The 14,239-nt window shown below is 37.7% G+C and overlaps 1 protein-coding gene across 1 annotated transcript in view; it reads left to right on the top strand.

The window, feature by feature from the left end:
* Positions 1-14,239, top strand: part of BMT2 (base methyltransferase of 25S rRNA 2 homolog) — a 78,028-nt gene that overhangs the window by 54,633 nt on the left and 9,156 nt on the right. The window contains exon 4 of the mRNA XM_027539568.1: positions 9,344-9,458. Coding sequence (XP_027395369.1) covers positions 9,344-9,458 — 115 coding nt within the window. The remainder of the gene's footprint in view (positions 1-9,343; positions 9,459-14,239) is intronic.

Here is a 14,239-nt window from a genome sequence, read left to right as displayed (position 1 = left end):
TTAATTTTATTTTATTTTTAAACTTTACAATATTGTATTAGTTTTGCCAAATATCGAAATGAATCCGCCACAGGTATACCTGTGTTCCCCATCCTGAACCCTCCTCCCTCCTCCCTCCCCATTGTTTCTCATAAGGCATAATGACTTTGTTTTTCCTCAGTCTCTTTGGAATCACATTTGGCATGTCTAAAAAAGGCTTGCTTTCTTACAGCCTAGTGCACATTTAGAAAAATGTGTTCAAATGCCTCAGAGTAGTCTCCAGAGAACACTAACACGTTCCAGCAGTATTGCCGTAGACCACAAAATTGATTACAACTGTTTAATGAAGTTACAGAGCCTATATCACATTTCTTTTCAACATTCTTAATGGTGGCAAATTGTATATTGTGGTTGAATTTGATGTTTATTTTCAGAGGGATGTTTCAGTAGAAAGTGATATAGCTTTAATAAGTCCTAGGTTTCAATGGAAAGAGAGAAAGCATGAAAAGTATAATCTGAGAAAGGCTATCTGAAAGTCATAGGTGTCTTGGGAGGGAATTTAAAGAGCACATCCTAACAAAGAATGCTAAACTCAGAGAGGCGTTCACAGATGCTATTTATTAATCTAACCCATATCCTGACTGTGTATATAAATACTGAGTACTCAAAACTGAAATTAAAAATCAGATTAGATCAGATCAGATCAGTCGCTCAGTCATGTCTGACTCTTTGTGACCCCATGAATCGAAGCACACCAGGCCTCCCTGTCCATCACCAACTCCTGGAGTTCACCCAGACTCACGTCCATCGAGTCAGTGATGCCATCCAGCCATCTCATCCTCTGTCGTCCCCTTCTCCTCCTGCCCCCAATCCCTCCCAGCATCAGAGTCTTTTCCAATGAGTCAACTCTTCGCATGAGGTGGCCAGAGTATTGGAGTTTCAGCTTTAGCATTCCTTCCAAAGAAATCCCAGGGCTGATCTCCTTCAGAATGGACTGGTTGGATCTCCTTGCAGTCCAAGGGACTCTCAAGAGTCTTCTCCAACACCACAGTTCAAAAGCATCAATTCTTCTGCACTCAGCCTTCTTCACAGTCCAACTCTCACATCCATACATGACCACAGGAAAAACCATAGCCTTGACTAGACGAACCTTTGTTGGCAAAGTAATGTCTCTGCTTTTGAATATGCTATCTAGGTTGGTCATAACTTTCCTTCCAAGGAGTAAGCGTCTTTTAATTTCATGGCTGCAGTCACCATCTGTAGTGATTTTGGAGCCCAGAAAAATAAAGTCTGGCACTGTTTCCACTGTTTCCCCATCTATTTCCAATGAAGTGATGGGATCGGATGCCATGATCTTCGTTTTCTGAATGTTGAGCTTTAAGCCAACTTTTTCACTCTCCACTTTCACTTTCATCAAGAGGCTTTTGAGTTCCTCTTCACTTTCTGCCATAAGGGTGCTGTCATCTGCATATCTGAGGTTATTGATATTTCTCCCGGCAATCTTGATTCCAGCTTGTGTTTCTTCCAGCCCAGCGTTTCTCATGATGTACTCTGCATATAAGTTAAATAAGCAGGGTGACAATATACAGACTTGACATACTCCTTTTCCTATTTGGAACCAGTCTGTTGTTCCATGTCCAGTTCTAACTGTTGCTTCCTGACCTGCATACAGATTTCTCAAGAGGCAGATCAGGTGGTCTGGTATTCCCATCTCTTTCAGAATTTTCCACAGTTTATTGTGATCCACACAGTCAAAGGCTTTGGCATTATCAATAAAGCAGAAATAGATGTTTTTCTGGAACTCTCTTGCTTTTTCCATGATCCAGCAGATGTTGGCAATTTGATCTGTGGTTCCTCTGCCTTTTCTAAAACCAGCTTGAACATCAGGAAGTTCACGGTTCACGTATTGCTGAAGCCTGGCTTGGAGAATTTTGAGCATTACTTTACTAGCATGTGAGATGAGTGCAATTGTGTGGTAGTTTGAGCATTTTTTGGCATTGCCTTTCTTTGGGATCGGAATGAAAACTGACCTTTTCCAGTCCTGTGGCCACTGCTGAGTTTTCCAAATTTGCTGGCATAATGAGTGAACATAGCTGCAAATATGTATGTGTGTGGGGGTGGGTGTACACGCTGTTTATCTTCATTACTCAAAAATTCCGTATCTTCAAATTCACCTAATCAATAAAATTTAATTCCAAAATCAGTACACCCTTGGTATTTTCAGTCTCATTTGTGGACATGCTCAGTGTGGCGAAAAATTTAAGTCATCTGACATACACCTCCTAGCTGAAGTTGAGCAAGGCAAGCTCTTCCTTATTGTTCAATTCTCAAGTATAAAAATGTCCCATTTTCAGTCTATTTAGAGTACATTTTTTGCACTTTTTATTGATTTTACTTTTTAAGTGACCCCTAAGCATAAACAAAGTGTATCTAAAAACAAGAAGGCTGTATTACACCTTACAGAGAAAGTACTGTATTAGATATGCCTCCCTTCCTGCTACTGCTGCTAAGTCGCTTCAGTTGTGTCCGACTCTGTGCGACCCCATAGACGGCAGCCCACCAGGCTCCCCCGTCCCTGGGATTCTCCAGGCAAGAACACTGGAGTGGGTTGCCATTTCCTTCTCCAATGCAGAAAAGTGAAAAGTTAAAGTGAAATCGCTCAGTCATGTCCGACTCTTAGTGACCCCGTGGACTGCAGCCTACCAGGGTCCTCCATCCATGGGATTTTCCAGGCAAGAGTACTGGAGTGGGGTGCCATTGCCTTCTCCATGCCTCCCTTAGGCATGAGTTATAATGGTGTTGGTTGTGAGTTCAGTGTTGATGCATTGTAATATATATTAAATAAGTTACTTTTAAACAGAAATACACATAAATCCAAGTTATATGTTGATCTGATAATTAAAGTATTGTAATCAGAGGCATAATTTTCTGTTTCCCTTAGGAGCATGGTTCAGTGATTGTGATGACTTTATAGACCAGAACCACCACAGATAGAACCAGTTATATATACATATATAAAACAAATAATGTATAAAAAGGATAGTTTATCAAAACCAAATCAGATTATTCCCAATAATGCAGGCTTGATTTAACACTACAGAATTGAGTGTACTGTATCACGTAAACAAATTAAAGTCATATCTCAGTAGCTGAGTAGAGTGCATTTCATAAAATCCAACAGAATTCTGTGAAATTTTTTTTTACAAAAGGAAGTAGCAAAGTATAAGAAGAGCTTCTTCAGCTTTATCAAGGTTTCTATATAAAACCTGCCACAGTCATTGTGTTTAATAGTGAATTATATATTAATTGTGAACTTACACTTAATGTCTCTCCTGAGACTGAAAACAAAATAGTAACTGCTTGTATTAGTCCTGTTTAGTACTGTATTAAGAGGCCTGAAGTTTGAGCAAACACTGGGAGATAGTGAAGGACAGGGAAGCCTGGTGTGCTCTAGTCCGTGGGGTCACAAAGAGTCAGACACGACTTAGCAGCTGAACAGCAGAAGTCCTGGGAAAAGCAGTGAGGCAAAAAATAGACGGATGGGTGGGTGGGTGGATGGATAGACAAGAAAAGAAATAAGAAATGTTGTTTTTCACAGATTTCATATAACTATGTACTTAGACTAGAATACTCAAAATAATATACAGATTAGCAATTGAAATAACAGAAACTTAGTCAAGCTGCTGGATACAAATCATTATACAAAATGAGTTGCATTTCTGTAACCAACAATGAAAAACTAAATTTTTTTAAAAAATAAAGAGGGTTTATCCATAGGGAAAAAAGTGATGCTAACAAGAAATTTCTTAAGCTAACAAGAAATATAAATCCAATAAAATACACATGGAACCTTTAAGAGAAATCGTTAAAGCTATTTGGAGACAATGAAAGAAACCTAAGTAGATGGAGAATAATAGCATGTCCATGCATTGGAAGACTTGATATTGTAAAGATGTTAATTCTTCCCAAATGATCTTTAGACTCAGTGCCATTCTCATCAAAATCACAATGGGATGTGTTGTGTAAAAGGTACTACCACACAGCAATGAATCTGAATTAAATTATAGAAACACAGATGACCTTCACAAATTTATATTAAGTGAAAGAATAAAGTCACAAAAGCAAATGTGTAGTGTGAAACTTTATTACTCAGAAAACATTCATGGTGGGAAAACTATAAAAGGAAACCAAGGGAATGTTTATCACTAAAATCAGGACAGTGGCTGCCTTTACAGAATGGGTAGGGGATGTTGTCAGGGAGGATTGTGTTTCTAGGATGCAGAGTGTTATTTCTTGACCTGGGTAGTATTTATTTGGATGTTCTGTTCACTGTGTGATTAGTATTTAAACTGTAAATATATGTTTGATGTAACAAAAAAAAAAATTGCAGAGCTAAACCAAAGAAATTTGAAATGGATTAAGTGTATTACTGAGAGCAACAACCTTAGATATGCAGTTGATACCATGCTAATGTCAGGAAGTGAAGAGCAACTAAAGAGCCTCTAGATGACGGTGAAAGAGGAGAGTGAAAAAGCTGGCTTAAAACTCAACATTCAAAAAACTTAAGAACATGACATCTACTCCCATCACTTCATGGCAAATAGAAGGGGAAAAAATAGAAGCAGTGACGGTTTTTTTTTCCCTTGGGTTCCAAAATCACTGCAAAAGATGACTGTAGCCATGAAATTAAAACACACTTGCTGTATGGAAGGAAAGCTTTGACAAACCTAGACAGCATATTAAAAAGCAAAGACATCATTTTGCCAGCAAAGATCTGTACAATCAAAGCTATGGTTTTTCCAGTAGTCAGGTACAGATTTGAGAGTTGGACCATAAAGAAGGCTGAGCACTGAAGAATTGATGTTTTCAAATTGTGGTGTTGGAGAAGACTCTTGAGAGTCCCTTGGACAGCAAGGAGATCAAACTAGTCAGTGCTAAAGGAAATCATCCCTGAATATTCATTGGAAGGACTGAAGCTAAAGCTGAAGCTCCAATTCTTGGGCCACCTAATGCGAAGAGACAACTCATTGGAAAAGACCCTGATGCTGGGAAAGATTGAAAGCGAAAGGAGAAAAGGGCAGCAAAGGATGAGATGGTTATATAGCATCACCAACTCAATGGACATGAATTGGAGCAAACTCTAGGAGATAGTGAAGGACAGGGAAGCCTGGCGTGCTGCAGTCCATGGGGTTGCAAAGAGTCAGACATGACTTAACGACTGAACAACAATGTTATTAAGTTATTCCATTATATTGCTGCTGCTAAGTCACTTCAGTCGTGTCCGACTCTGTGCGACCCCAGAGATGGTAGCCCACCAGGCTCCCCTGTCCCTGGGATTCTCCAGGCAAGAACACTGGAGTGGGTTGCCATTTCCTTCTCCAGTGCATGAAAGTAAAAAATGAAAGTGAAGTGGCTTAGTCATGTCGGACTCCTAGCGACCCCATGGGCTGTAGCCCACCAGGCTCCTCCAGCCATGGGATTTTCCAGGCAAGAGTACTGGAGTGGGATGCCATTGCCTTCTCCGATTCCATTATATTAAATTATATTAAAAAGTGTCTCTTTGCAGCTACATGAACTGTAGCCTACCAGGCTACTCTGTCTATGGAATTTTTCAAACAAGAATTCTGGATTGGATTGCCATTTCCTTCTCCTGGGGATCTAGGGATTGAACCCACATCTCCTGTGTCGGCAGGCAGGTCCTTTACCACTAGCACCATCCACTATCTGGGAAGAGCCGCTGGGTGGGCAAGAGACAAACTGGAGAACAATTATACCAAAGAAGTTCTCACATTGCTTCAAAAGTTCTAGGCTCCACAGCAGACTTCCCAACCTGGGGATTTGGCAAAAAAGACTGAGAATCCCCAAGGAATTTGACTTTGAAGGCCAGTGGGATTTGATTACAGAACTTCTACAGGACTGGGGAAACAGAGACTCTTGGAGGGCACAAACAAAACCTTGTGTGCACCAGGACCCAGGAGAAAGGAGCAGTAACCCCACAAGAGACCGATCCAGACTTGCCTGTGCGTGTCCAGGAGTCTCTGGCAGAGACGTGGGTTGACCATGGCCTATTGCAGTGTCAGGGGCACTGACCACAACTGGGAGCCACCAGGGAAACCCTTCTTGTGGCTCAGCTGGTAAAGAAACTGCCTGCAATGCATGAGACCTGGATTCAATCCCTGGTTGGGAAGATCCCCTGGAGAAGGGAAAGTCTACCCACTCCAGTATTCTGGCCTGGAGAATTCCATGGACTGTATAGTCCATGGGGTCACAAAGAGTAGGATACAACTGAGTGACTTTCATTTTCATATTGAATGTTGAATCAACTTAAATGATTCAGAATACTCTATTCAGGTAGAAAGTTTATAAGAAGCACCTTTTAAAAGACTATTACAAATTTTGTTCTACCCAGTTTACTAGATCTATCGGAATAGTGTGAGGCAAATTCTGCTTTTACTACATTTAGGAAGGTCATTAGTGGACAAACCACATAGGATTTTATAATATAACAGGATGTTAATAGCTAACAATATCTACCACTTTTTTGAGCATTTACCAAGTACCACATACTAGGTCAAACATTATAAATGCATTATCTCATTTAATCCTGGAAACAACTCTTAAGTGCGGCTATCATTGTTGTCTCCATATCACACAGGTAAAGGACTGTGTGATATGGAGACATGAATCACATTTTAAGTCTCTCTGATTCCAGAACTCCTGTTCTTAACCATAGCCCCATGTAAGGATTAGAATGGCAATCTAGTGATGTATTTAACATTACATATTGTTACAGGTTCTCATTTAGTATAACTGGTTATGATTTGAGTATTCATATTTGTTAATTTAGTAAATGTCAACTATATGCAAAGCATTTCCATGGTTTCAATCTACTCAGTCTTTTGCCCCATTTGAAAGCTTGCAACCTATACCACAGAAGTTCGCTTGTCGCCTTCTTCCTTGGAGCTAGGGTATTGTGATATTTAAAGTTACACTAAATTTAATTCAGCTTTACAGATGATTGGTATATGTGTCACTTGGACTACACAATAATCGACTTCTTGATTTTGCTGCAGTACAGAAAATTACCGCTTGAGCCCAAGGAGCAACTCTTTTTGCTGAGAGTGCTAATTCTTTTATTTCTTTATACCCTCATAACCCCCTCTTTAGATGAATTTTTAAATAAAATTTTATTGACAAAAATATTTTAATTTGTTCATATTGTTTTTACAGTACTATAACCTGCCGTGTCCTGTACAGGACTGATTCTATGTATAGTTCATTTATGATCAGGTGGTGATTCTGGTCATTTCTATAAAATGTTAGGACATCAGGCTATTGGTTAAAAACATACCCCTATTTATTGCATTCCTTTATGAAAAAAAATCTGTATATTATTTTGACTTACAGTGCCTTTTCTAGGAGCTTAACTTAGTATAGTTTAACACTTCTCTAATGGATCGTATGGCAGAATACTAGCCAAGGTATAAGGAACAGAAGCTGGGCAGATTTTTTTGTGCCCTATAGACTTTAAAGAACCCAGGATTCCATTTATTTACTCAGTTATTTCACTATATTTCTTTCCTTTATGTTTCCAGTATCTACTCATAATTTATTCAGAAAAAATTTCTAAATATCAGTGAAAATGCCTGTCTGAAGTTGATTTTTATTATTGCTTTACCATCTGAAAACTAGACCAACAAAATTCCACTGTTTTCCTTCATCCTTATTTGCTGCTTGTAGAAGGCTGTATACTGTCACCCTGCTTGTTGGGTGGGAAATAGATGGGGAAACAGTGAAAACAGTGTCAGACTTTATTTTTCTGGGCTCCAAAATCACTGCAGATGGTGACTGCAGCCATGAAATTAAAAGACACTTACTCCTTGGAAGGAGAGTTATGACCAACCTAGATAGCATATTCAAAAGCAGAGACATTACCTTTGCCAACAAAGGTCCATCTAGTCAAGGCTATGGTTTTTCCTGTGGTCATGTATGGATGTGAGAATTGGACTGTGAAGAAGGCTGAGCGCCGAAGAATTGATGCTTTTGAACTGTGGTGTTGGAGAAGACCCTTGAGAGTCCCTTGGACTGCAAGGGGATCCAACCAGTCCATTCTGAAGGAGATCAGCCCTGGGTGTTCTTTGGAAGGAATGATGCTAAAGCTGAAACTCCAGTACTTTGGCCACCTCATGGGAAGAGTTGACTCATTGGAAAAGACTCTGATGCTAGGAGGGATTGGGGGCAGGAGGAGAAGGGGACGACAGAGGATGAGATGGCTGGATGGCATCACTGACTCGATGGATGTGAGTTTGAATGAACTCCGGGAGTTGGTGATGGACAGGGAGGCTTGGCGTGCTGCAACTTATGGGGTCTCAAAGAGTCAGACACTACTGAGCGACTGAACTGAACTGAGATCCATATTGGGCTTCCCTTGTGGCTCAGCTGGTAAAGAAGCACCTGCAATGTGGGAGACCTGGGTTTGATCCCTGGGTTGGGAAGATTCCCTGGAGAAGGGAAAGGCTATCCACTCCAGTATTCTGGCCTAGAGAATTCCATGGACTGCCCATGGGGTCACAAAGAGTTGGACACAACTGAGCGACTTTAACTTCACTTCACTTCTTCAGATCCATATTAGCTGCATTTTACTAACTTTAATGATCATGTATAGTTTGGTTACCTTCTTTTTTCCTACTACTTTTGTAAATAAGACATGCTCCTACACAAAATAAAATTTTTTCATTACTTAAAAAATACTATTCTATAACAGCTTTTCTCTTTGGTCCTTAAGTCATTGACATCACTATATTGGCAACTGAGAATTAATTCGTGAATGGATTCTTTCATCTATAGTTTTCAAAATGCCATCTAGGAATCTGAGAGCCTTCCAGGGTCTCTTTGGGGAGGAAATTATTTTCATAATACTAAAATGTCATTTGCCTTTTCTACTTTCAGTCTCTCTTGAATCTAGTGTTGAGTTTTTAGAAATTTCATGGCATGTGATATTACAACAGCTTGAATGAAAAGCAGATAAAGAGAATCCATTCGTCTTCTATTAAGCCAGACATTAAAGAGACTTGAAAAAATGTAAAACAATAACTCACTTTTACTACCTTTCTAATTTAAATTTTCATTATGAATTAATGTTTTTAAACCACTGAGTTTTAGTTTCAAACATGGTATTATTGGTAGATATAACTTGCATAAACGAAAGAGTTCTTCAAGGCTGTCAGTAACTTTTAAACATGTAAAGGGATCCTGAGACCAAAAAGCCAATAGTCTATATATCTTTTTTATTCTCAAACGTTTGAATTTTTCTTATATTTTATTTCATATTATAAAAAGCATACTGAAAATAATCTATTTTTAGGTTGCTACAAACCTCAGGAAAGATCAGATTACTTGACGTTGGCAGCTGCTTTAACCCATTTCTGAAGTTTGAAGAATTTCTAACTGTTGGCATAGACATTGTACCTGCTGTAGAGGTATGCATAGTTCTGTTTGTTTTGTTCTGAGACTTGAACATTTTACATGTATATATACAAAGGAAGCACTATCTTTACATTCCTGAAATAGAAAATATATTTCCTGTGTACAAGTTGATAAGAGGCTCTTTCTAGTCAAAAATAAATGTATAGTCTATGAAAATTTGAGCATTTCTTTAATATTAATTTGACCAATACCATATTTGTCATTTTGTTTCTTGTTTATCATCTGTCATTGGAGTCAAGAAATTGTAGTAGGTTGCAAAGTTCCCAGATAGTTGTAATGTTTCAGCTTTTTATTTACTTTGATTTTTTTAATGCATCTCTTTCTGAAATGTACTGTGATGTAGAGCTAATATGGAATAGTAAAGAGCAGGGTCTTGGAGACTGCCAAATTTGTACTTAGTAGATAAAACTACTTTAACTTTACAAAGAATGTTTCCTCTGCTTTTAAAATTATATTTATTTCCCTCAGTGACATAAATTCATCACTTTTGCAGTTTTAACTTTTGATATGGCACCAGGCACAAAAAATTTACTAATTTTTATTGCTATGAAGAGATTATGTGTAAACAGTATAAACTCTTAGGGTCAGAGATTTTTTTTATCCCCACTGTTATGCTCCCAGGATCTAGAAGAGTGCCTGGCTTATTAAGTACTCAATAAGTACTTTAATAAGAGAAAGAAATCTTACTTTCAACCTCACTTTGACTGTCTGAGCCTCAGTTTTCTCATCCGTTCAGTGAGGTTTGTAATGGACCATACCTATAAGATTGTCATGTTTACTTGAGAAAAAGTACTTAAAGCACCTAAGAAAGGGCCTGTTTATATAGTAAGTGCTACAGAAACGTTTGCTGTTATAATTGAAAAATTCCTGCCTGAAGTGTCAACTTTTAAATAAATTTATTCTTTAATTTTAATGAGCTTGACAATCTTTATGACTAACACTGACAAGAAAATGCTAAAAACCTTTACTATTGTCTCTGCTTTATAAAGGTAGACAAATACTTTGCAGAGAATTCCTGTGCCATCAGAAGCTATAGTCTTATTTTATTTTCTTTTAAATATTTACTTATATATTTGGCTATGCCAGGTCTTAGTTGTGGCACACAGGATCTAGTTCCCTGGGCCCCCTGTATTGGAAGCACAGAATCTTGGCCACTGGACCACAGAGGAAGTCTCAGAGCTATAGTTTAAAGTGCAGGTGGATTTGCACATGGATTCTCTCCCCTTCTTTCCTTAAGATACACATTAGAGATATCCGTCAGCGACTGCTAAGACATGATGACCATTTAATTTAAACTTCAAGCTTAAATTTTATTCTTAAAATATTAAATTGTTTATAGATAGGGCTATAAATTTTCAACTGTAAAGCCATTAAGGAAGGCAGAAGAACATAAGTTTAGTAGTAGAATCAGACTTTTATAGTTCCCAGAACCCTATAACTAATTTTAAAACAAAAGGAAGAGACTTATACTTCCAAGCAAGATGCAGTGACAGGGACCAGTCTGATCCTCTTTCCTCCTACCTGCAGCAACTAAAATGTTGACAAAATATTCAGAAAAATATACAAGAGACATATATCAGGTAATGAAGGACAGTGATCCCCAAGAGATGGAAAAACAAATGAGGCATACAGTTTTACCAGCACGTAGCCTTCAGAGAGTTTCCAGTATGTGGCACAAATGGGATCCCAAGCAGAGCACAGCTGATAACCCTGAATTATGGAGGCAGAGGTGAAAGGCCTGGGATAGCAAGACAGCTAGGGTTCATGGACAAAGTACCAAAGATGTGAGAGCTGCACAAAGAGAAAATTCCAGAGGTCTGCAAAGATTTCTTCTTGTGTACTCAACTGAGTACTTACCAGTACATTTCTGTGAGAAAACTATATGAACCTGGTGGGAGTACCACTTCAAAGGTCTAAGGGTTATATTGTCTGGTGCACTCACACAGGCTGGAAAGTAGTACCTGTTCCCCCTAGCCACACTGAAAACCTCAAGAATCAGAGTGCCTTGGGTAGAGTACACAAAACTGCCTTACCTGAGTGGTGGTGGTGGTTTAGTCGTTAGGTTGTGTCCGACTCTTGCGACCCCATGGACTGTAGCCTGTCCATTGGATTCTCAAGGCAAGAATACTGGAGTGGGTTGCCATTTCCTTCTCCAGGGGGTCTTCCTGACCCAGGAATCGAACCCAGGTCTCCTGCATTGCAGGCAGATTCTTTACCAACTGAGCTACAAGGGAAGCCCAGTAGTGGAAAATAATTAATAATTGCCTCTGTAGTGAAGAATAATTAACCTTCGACTGAAGGCTGCTCTAGTCCCATGAAACAAATCTGGAAACAAGAGCCAAAAAAATCAAACTGTTTCCAGATAATTTAACTATTAATACATCCCAGAACAAAGTTAGAATATTTATAGCAGTACAGAGTAATCCAGTACACAGCAAAGTAAAATTCACCATACCTGACATCCAATAAAAAAGTAATCAGCCAAGTAAAGAAGCAAGAAAATAGGACCCACAATGAGATCAGTCTTCCAACAGAAAGCAACTGTGAACTGCCACAGGTGTTAAAATTAGGAAATAAGGACATTAAGATGGGAATGTTATAACTATATTCTATATGTATAAAAAGTAGAGCCATGAAAGATAATTAAAAATAGCCAAATATAACTTCCAAAGATGGATACTATGGTGTATGATATGAAACGTGTACTAATGGGATTAATAGTACATTAGATATTACAGAAGTTAAACTGAGGACATAACAATTGAAACTACCCAAAATTAAACAGACTTTTTTTTTTTAATGGAAGAGCATCAGCAAACAGTGAGTCAATTTCAAGTGGCCAAATATAAGCACAATTGGAGTTCCTTCAAAAAGGGGGAGAAGAGAATAAAAGAAATAAAATAATGGTCAGAATTCTTCCAAATTTGATAGAAGCTAATAGTAGAGCTGGCCTTGCGCATCCCAGGGGAATAGTTCTAGGACACCCCACCACCACCACAGATGTCAAAATCTGGGTGCTCAAGCCCTTAGACTCAGGTCTTCCCTGGGTTCTATGTCCACAGATACAGAGAACTGACTGTATATTTCTTAAAAATCAACCCATGTCTAATTGGACCTGTGCAATGAAAACTCATGGTGTGTGTTCAAGAGTCAACTGTAGGAGTTTATAATCTGTATAAAAATGTGTGATAACACTAGCACAAGAGGGGAAAAAGGGAAATATACTATATGTATAGTAATAGGTTTTTCTTCTACATATTAAGTGATAAGATATTATGTGAAGGTAAAGATGTAAGATATTATGATAGGTAAAAGATGTAGACTATAAATTCTAAAGCAACTAATAAAATAAAGAGTTACAGCTAATAAATTAGCAAAGGAGATAAAATAGGATCATAAAGAAATTTATTTAATCCAAAAGATGGCATATAGAGAAGAAAGGAAACAATGAACAGATGGGGAACATAGAAAATAAATAGCAAGATTATACCTTTAAACTTAAGTTTCCCAATAATCACATTAAATAGACATGGTTTAAATACCCAATTAAAAGGTAGAAATTGTCAGACTAGATAAAAAAAAACAGGACTCAAATACATGTTGCCTGTAGGAAATGCACTTCAATTACACACAAGTAGGATGGCCAAAAGACTTAGAATGGCACTATTAAAATCAGACAAAGTAGACGTTAGAGTAAAATATATCACTAGTAATAAAGATGCTTATTTCATCATCATAAAAAGATCAGTTCATCAGGAGTACAAAACAGTCTTCAACATTTATGCATCTAATAAAAGCTTCAAAATACATAAGCCAAAAGCTGATAAAGTAGCAATTACAGACATTTATAAAATTATAGTTGAAGATTTAATCAACTTTCTCTCAATAACTGATGGAATAATTAGAACATCAGTGAAAGAAGAACTCACCAAGAAAATTAGATATTTGGAATGAAGATAAATGAAAACATAAGCTATCAAAAACATAGGTATGCATAGGATGCCTCTAAAATCACTAAAGTGTGCTTAGAGAGACTCCCCTGGCAGTCCAGCAGTTAAGACTCCATGATTCCAATCCAGGGAGCATGGGTTCAATCCCTGGTCAGACAACTGACCCCACATGCCATGTGGTGCAGCCAAAACAATAATTTAAAAATAAAGTAATACTGTACTTAAAGGAAATTATACAATACTAAACACCTTTATTATAAAATAAGAAAGGTCTCAAAACAATGACATCAATTTTCAACTAGCAAAAACCAAAAAAGCCCATACTAAATCCAAAATACAAGAAAGAAAATAGTAAGATTATACCAGAAATCAATGAAATAAAAAACTTTCAGAAATATAGTAGGGAAAAAATTGAAAGCAAATGCTACTTGAGAAGAACAATAAAACTGATTAAGTCACTAAGCATACCAATTAGGAAATAAAGAGAAACGTGACATCTTACATATTTTACTGGTATTAAAAGAAAGGATAATAAATATTGCAAAAACATTTGTGCCAATAAATTCCACAAGTTAAATGGACAAATTCATTGGAAGATACATACTACCAGAGCTCACTCATAAAGAAATAGATAACCTTAATAGCTCAAAATGTATTAAATAAATTTTAATTGGCAGTTAAAAACTTCCACATAAAGAAGATTCCAGGCTCAAATGACTTCACTTCTCAACGTATTCCAAGAGGCCATTACCCCAGTACCAAAACCAGAGACATTACAGAACAACAAAAACCTATAGTTCATATCCATCATGAACATAAACACA

The sequence above is a fragment of the Bos indicus x Bos taurus genome, chromosome 4 (genome assembly GCF_003369695.1).
Source record: "Bos indicus x Bos taurus breed Angus x Brahman F1 hybrid chromosome 4, Bos_hybrid_MaternalHap_v2.0, whole genome shotgun sequence".
NCBI lineage: Eukaryota > Metazoa > Chordata > Mammalia > Artiodactyla > Bovidae > Bos > Bos indicus x Bos taurus.
This window is presented reverse-complemented; position numbering and strand designations above follow the sequence as displayed.